General features: G+C 44.1%; 1 protein-coding gene across 4 annotated transcripts in view; it reads right to left on the minus strand.

Annotated features, from left to right (window-relative positions):
* The window catches only part of RPRD1A (regulation of nuclear pre-mRNA domain containing 1A), a 29,191-nt gene extending 22,051 nt beyond the window's left edge, over positions 1–7,140 (minus strand). For 3 of the 4 annotated variants that reach the window (XM_063131311.1, XM_063131306.1, XM_063131326.1), the window contains exon 1: positions 6,879–7,140. In XM_063131311.1, the coding sequence (XP_062987381.1) occupies positions 6,879–7,029 (151 nt within the window). In that variant the 5' untranslated portion in view covers positions 7,030–7,140. Of the gene's footprint in view, positions 1–3,912; positions 4,020–6,878 lie in introns of those variants that run through there. The other variant, XM_063131318.1, reaches the window with a different exon arrangement.
* Between the last annotated feature and the right edge of the window lie 248 nt (positions 7,141–7,388).

The raw sequence follows: 7,388 nt of genomic DNA on the forward strand, positions 1-7,388 counted from the left end.
TAAAACAAAAGAACTCTATGTAAAAGTATCTAAAATAAAAATATATCGTCAGCCAGCAAGGCCAAGGATCTGCTGGAAAAGCAGTCTTCCGACAGTATCTAAATGCCATTGAAGAGGGAGCCAAGTGGATGTCTCAGGACATGGAGTTCTGCAGCCTGGATGATGCTAGAGAATGCAATCGCACATACCCCAGCCAACCTCACCTCTGACAACAGTTTAATGCACAGAAGGTTCCCTCTTCCCCAATCTGAGATGAGGAAGCACATGCTTTCTTGAATGACTGGTTGGAACTTTTCTAACCTGGATTCAGTCCTGGTTTGCGATCAAGACTGCTTTGGTTCTTTTGCTGGGAGCTTGACTGGGGCAGTGCATTCTCCTGACATTGGTTCTGCTGACCTCATTAGCATTCAATAACCACCATGGTATTCTGCTTGGGCATAGGTCCAGGATGGAAACTGAGGGCACAGCGTTGCAGAAGTTCTGGTCCCATCTGATCAACAGAGCCCAGCAAGTGATGCTGGAGAATTCCTATTTGACCATTTGGCCTATAGGTCCCTCATGGTCTTATTATGTCCCCTATCCTATTCAATATCTACATGAATACACTGGAAAAGGTCATGTGGGGTTGAATGTCATTGGTATGCAGGCGATACCAAACTCTATCCCTTCTGTTCATCTGATGCTGAGGAAGCAGTGCATTTTTAAGCCAATGTCTGATTGCAGTAACGGAACACATCCAGACTAGACTATTGTAATGCACTCTATGTTGGGCTGAAACTGAAGTTCAAAAACTTCATCTGGTGCAGATTGGTTTCTGGAAGCTGCCTTATTGATATTCTTCCAAATGTGTTTGATTTGCACTGGCTTCCAGTTCATTTCCAGGCAAAATTCAAAGTGATGATTCTCCCCTGCAAAGCACTAAATAGTTTGGGGACCTCGATATCCGAAGGACCACCTCCTCCCACTGTGTTCAACATCAGAGGCCCTGCTCTTTGCCCTACTTTCAGAGGTGTAGAGTTGACTGGGACACAAAACAGGGCCTTTTCCATTATGGCACCCAGACTGTGGTGCCATAATGGAAAAGAGAGGTGCAGTTAGTTTTCTCTTATTTAATCTTCAGGCATGCTGCTAAGAACTTTTCATTCTAAGCTTTTCATGTGGTTAAGGGTACAATACTATGCACACTGACCCTGTTTAAACAATACGCTAAGCCACAGTGGTTAAGCATTCTGAGCTAAACATTATGGTTTAGCATGTTGTGTGAACCATTCCTAACCATGGTGGCTACATAAACATGATTTAAACATACTCGCTAACCATTTGCTGCAAAAGTGTTAGCAGCCTAACTATGGCTTAGCATATTGTCTGAACAGGCCCATTACAGTGAGAAAAAGACTCATTATCAAAAGCTCTGGAGTCTCCCTACCTTAGGATTGGATGTGTAGATTATTTTTGTTAAGGCACATCAGAAACTGGTTACAATGTACAAAAACTAATTCAGGCTTCAGGAATCCTCAGTTACAGGGGCAATTTAATTGCAGACATTTTATTTAGAACTACTCTGGTTCCCTTATTACCAATAGATGTTTTCTGCATCTCTTTCCCAGTCCCATCAGTCTTCCACTTATCCTGGTTCCATGCTTGTATCTCCCTGAAATTGTACTACGCCCCACTAAGAGAATTCCCACAATTAAATTCATTCTAAGTCAAAGAAACAACTCTACTAAAGCAGATTTTAAAAAATCATGCTCCTGTTATTTTTATTTTAAAAAAACTAGTTACATATTAATTTTGCCTAATATATCAAGTTAAATATGCTATGTAGCAAGAAAACCAAAATTCTGAGCCAAGATAGCACCAAGCAAAGAAAAAAGACAACGTTTAGGAATATATTTGCATGGCCATCCTAGTTTGCTAATTTCCCAATGCTGTGTAGTCGTGTCCCTGTAACAGATGTCTCTATTAAAGCAATTACTGACAGAAATTTCCAATTGGATGACACTGAAGACATATTTTTGTATGAAAACAAATTGGTTAGGCATCACTCTATGGAAGCCATTTTCCAAAATGGCAACTACCCATTGTTCTGCAGCACCTATCTCATCAACTATGGCACCTACATCCATAGTTTATGGCAAATTACAGGTTTGGGAGTATAAGAAAGCCAAATGTAATATCCCAAAAAACTGTATCTTTGAATCTTTTGAAGTTGTAAATATATGGACTACACTGCATATTGTTTGCAAGATAAGAGCACAACAGACATCCATTCTACGACAGGTATAACTTTTTGTGTAGTGTTTTAGATAGTGACAAACTACAAGCAGTTTATTTGTTACATATATGTACAGTCTTTCCCCCTAAGAGCCCAAGGCAACATATATGATCCTCCTCCTCTCCCCTCATTGAAGTACATTTTCAATACCAGAGGGGTACTGAATTCAGCATCCTGGATATCTCAGTTATTTGACATAGGAATATATCTACCTTTTAGCCCCTGAAGCTAGGGTACACAACCTGGTGTCCTCCAGTTGCTCTAAACTACAACATCTATTAGTCCAAGGCAGCATGGCCAATTGTCAAGAATTCAGGGAGTTGTAGTTCAAAGCATGAAAGCCACCAGGTTAGGGAAGGCTACTCTACCTTAAAGTATACCAGGGCAAGCTTAACAGTTATTCTTCAATTAATGTAATTTAGAGGGAGTGGAAAAGGGATGATGATGATAGTGCTAAACATAATTTCTAGCACCCTGCTTACCCATAACCAGCAGAAGTATAATGATAAATTTTAATTTAAATATTTTATCGATCTCAGAATTGTTTGCTTACCATGGTGTTTTGACAACACTTAGGCTTAATAATTTTAATGCAAAATTAATTTAAAATGTTGGCTTTCTTTTATATTATGCCTACTGCTCTTGATGGCTTTAAAGAAATATGCATTAACAGTTTCTGCTAAGGAGAGAAAATCCAAGGTCAGCGGAGAAATTCCCATCCCTTTCTAATGATAAGACTGTATGTTTTTCCACAAGAACTTCAAACTGCCCCACCCTTTCCTTACCATTTTGTTTGTACTAACTTATGTTAGCCATAGTCTCCCAGGGGAGTAGGAGCACCCACTGAGACAATGGGAAAATGCCAAAAAACAAACAAAAAACAAACACCTAGGCAAAAGTCAGTTATAGCTATCTAATTAGTTGTATACGTAAGAAACTCTGTAGGGCTGGTGCTTGATGCTACTACCTTTAGTACATAACTCATTATCAACTCCATTACACATGAACAGTTCGATAGTTCTGATCCTACATCATATAATAAACATGTTTAAAGCCATGATCTTTTTTTTTTTAAAGATCAATAGATTTTTGAAGGAATTTCAGCACAGATATATTACGTTTCTTCTATCAGAACAAAACCTTGCCTTAATAGCTCACATTTTCCATTGTGACTGGGGTGGGGAAGCAAAATTGCAACAATGTAAAAATACACTTCACTGCTGGTTAGCTATGCAGACAATGAAGTTTGTACAACTATAGAAAGCATATTTCACAAATGGATGGCTTGAATTAAATCCATCATATATGGCCTGAAGGTCCAGTAATACTTCTAATTCTGAGCATCACAATGAACCAGCGGCAACAGAAACTCTTCAGGGATTCCTAGTACTTTCACTATCCATGAACTAGCTGGGTAGTTTGGTTTATCAGCCACTTGGGAAACAAGTATAATAAGCAGATGTGGTTGTGTCACATATTATGGTACAAACAAGAGAGAATCTTGTGGCATCTTAAAAGACTAACAAATAGATTATGACATAAGCTTTTGCAGACTGCAGCCCATGAGCCAGGAATGCCTAGCTCAAATGTCACCTCACCCAGGAAACCACTGGAAAAAGGTTCATATTTCTACTCACCACAACAAACGAACCCCAACATTCCTCTCAAGCTTTGAGCTGGGGTGGGGATTATCACCCCAATTGCTCTGAGCATCAAAGGACTCAGTGCAGTGACTGGAAACATCCCCACCTGCAAGCTAGAGAGAAAAATTGGAGCTGGCTGTTTATATAGCCAAAGCAATTGGAACACTTCAGCAGCCTGCTACCCAAATGAGCTCAGCTTCTCTCAAGTTCCAAAGGGGAGCACTGGACTGGCCATTCAAATGGCCAAAGTGTTCAGAGCTCAGTAGCTGCCCTCTGCCTAAATCAGCCTCGCTCCCCTAGCTCCCAAAATGTGAAGACGAAGAAGCATAGAACTATTCCTGACCTCCCAGAGGTGCAGCATAAGGTCAGCGACTAAGGCTGCAAACCTATGCATACTTATCTGGGAGCAAACTGCATTAAATGCAGTAGAACTTACTTCTGAGAAAACCCTAGGACTGAGGTGAACAGGAGTGGGCAGGGTTCTGGAAAATGTTGTCTTGGTTATCAGGGCTACCCAAAATTTGTGGACTCATTTCATTGGGTTTCTTTTGGCAAGCTATTATTCTCAATCTCAGCATCTCCACCTGTAAAATGAAGATAATACTGCTTTGCCTTGTAACAGTGGTGGGCAACTTGGGGCTCTCCAGATGTTTTGACCTACAACTCCCATTATTCTTTGCCATTGGGTATGCTGACTAGGGCTGATGGGGGTTGTAGCCAAACATCTGAAGGTCACAAGTTGCCCACCCCTGCCTTATAAGATTGTCATAATAATGCTTGAGGTAGCATGAAGTAAATTACTTTGAGTACTTACAGAAGGTACAACTTAAGTCTTAGTCCTGTTGATTTTCCTCAGAATACGTGTAGCACCACAGTTGAATCAAGGGACCCAAATTACATAGTAAAAGAAGTCATCACTTCAGTATTTCAACTTCCTACACCGCAATTCTATTGAATCGCACTACATTCTTCCCATGTTAAAATGGGATTAAAATGACAGAGGAAGATACCCGGTATGACATTTTTCTCCCTCTCTCAAAATACTAGAACCCGGGGTCATCCCATGAAACTGATTGGTGGGAGATTCAGGACAAATAAAAGGAAGTACTTCTTCACACAGCGCATAGTTAAGTTATGGAATTCACTACCACAAGATGTAGTGATGGCAAAAATTTGGATGGCTTAAAAAAAGGTTTGGATACATTCCTGGCTACTAGCCCTGATGGTTGTGTGCTATCTCCAGTATTCGAGGAAGTAAGCCTGTGTGCACCAGTTGCTGGGGAACATGGGAGGGAGGGTGCTGTTGCACCATGTCCTGCTTGTTCATCCTTGGCCAATGGCTGGTTGGCCACTGTGCGAACAGAGTGTTGGACTAGATGGACCCTTGGCCTGATCCAGCATGGCACTTATGTTCTTAACTCAGATATGTCAGTTAAGACTAACATCAATGGATTCAATTTTATCCAGGACCTACCAACAAATTACCCACCCCCCACTCCAGCAAAAAACACACAACCACCTTTGACTGAAGCTATTTACATCTTCCATCAACAGTTGCTAGGCAATCCTCCCATCACAATCCCACAGCCCCTTCCCTCGGGTGAAGCCTCCAAGTCTACTTCTGGGCATTAAAGCTGCAATCCTATACACAGTTACTTCACAGTAAGTCCTATTAAAATCAGTCACGCATTATTTCCTGATGAATATTTTCGCTATTTTATTGTTTTACTCTGTACAGCACCATGTACACTGATGGTGCTACCCTATTTCTTTGATTCTAAGATGCACTTTTCCCCCCATATAAACATCTCTAAAAATGGGGTGCGTCTTAGAATCGCGGGTATGTCTTAGGGATTTTTTTTCTTCTATTGGTGGTACTGAAATTAGTGTGCGTCTTACAATTGATGGCGTCTTACAATCAAAGAAATACAGTATATAAATAAACAACAACAACAACAATAATAATAGGGCAGACTTCTCCACCCAAATCCTAGATGTGTTTGTTCCGAAGCAGCATGTACTGCCAGATCCTAGACGATGTTTGCTCAAGTTCACCTGAGTAGGGTGGCCATATGAAAAGGAGGACAGGGCTCCTGTATCTTTAACAGTTGCATAGAAAAGGGAATTTCAGCAGGGGTCATTTGTATATATGGGGAACCTGGGGAAATCCCCTCTTCATCACAACAGTTAAAACTGCAGGAGCTATACTGTGACCAGATTTAAAAGAGGGCAGGGCTCCTGCAGCTTTAACTGTTGTGATGAAGAAGGAATTTCACCAGGTTCTCCATATATACAAATGACACCTGCTGAAATTCCCTTTTCAATAGAACTGTTAAAGACACAGGAGCCCTGTCCTCCTTTTCATAGGGTCACCCTACACCTGAGTCCACTGGGCTGATGAAGTAGATTCTAGCCCAGCCTGGTGCCCTGTTGGGACTAGAGCTGCCATCACCCCGGGCAGCGTCTATAAAGTGCCACACGATGCTCTCTCTATTGCTCTGCTGCAACACACTCACATGGGCTTCTCCATCAGGGCTGTGGCACCGGAGGGGAGGGAAGCGTAAGCCCGTTAAGCAACCGGGCTGTTAAAAAGACGCTCCCGCCCCATGTTCCGAAGCAGCCGTGCCCACGTTCCCTCCTCGCTCTCCTCGCAGCCGCGTGTTCCCTGCCCCACACCCTGGGATCTCGGGAGGCCGAAGGGTGCAGGCGGGTTGGTGTCGATCCATCCATCCATCCATCCATCCACCTCCTCCTCCTCAGCTCCCACGTGAGGCGCGCGCTCTGCGTTGCCTCCTAGGCCGCGACGGGCTACACTCGAGGAGACCCATTCACCACACCGGCAGCGCTTCGTGCTTTCGTTCCCCCTGAGGCCCGGCAGCGGCACCCCTGAGGTAGACAACCTGGGTCGGCTGGCCTACCTGCCTGCCTGCCCGCCTACCTGACCCTCCCTCCTCCCTCACCTTTGCGCAGTTCGCGCTCCCAGACGGTGACGATGAGCGGCGAGTGCTTTCGGTGGTGGATGAGCCACAGGCTCAGCGTCTGGACGCTCTGCTGAGAATTGCTCAGCTCCGACAGCTTCCGCTCCAGCGCCGACTCGGAGAAAGCCGACATGGCGTTCCTCGTTCCCCCCACGGCCGGCTTCTTCTTCTTCTCCACCTCGCTGAGCCAGCAGCAGGCCGCCCGCGCAAACGCACACCAGACAAAATGGCGGCGGCCGTGGCGGCATCGCCACCACAACAGCCGCAGGGTCACGCCCCCTCCAGTGATGTCACCAAGCAGGGCGGGGCGGTTTGAGTCAGACGGAGAGAAAAGGCCGCCCAATCGCCCGCTTCAGACCCTCCCGGCCTGTAGGTGGCGGTGTGGTACAGCAGAGCTTCTTCTCCCCCCCCCACCCCGCTCAGATTTGAAACGTTCTAGGCACGTGTTGAATTTTTATGGTATCAAGTCCTATTGAGTGAGCTAAGGAGCTA

Source organism: Elgaria multicarinata, chromosome 1 (assembly GCF_023053635.1).
Source record: "Elgaria multicarinata webbii isolate HBS135686 ecotype San Diego chromosome 1, rElgMul1.1.pri, whole genome shotgun sequence".
Classification (NCBI taxonomy): domain Eukaryota; kingdom Metazoa; phylum Chordata; class Lepidosauria; order Squamata; family Anguidae; genus Elgaria; species Elgaria multicarinata.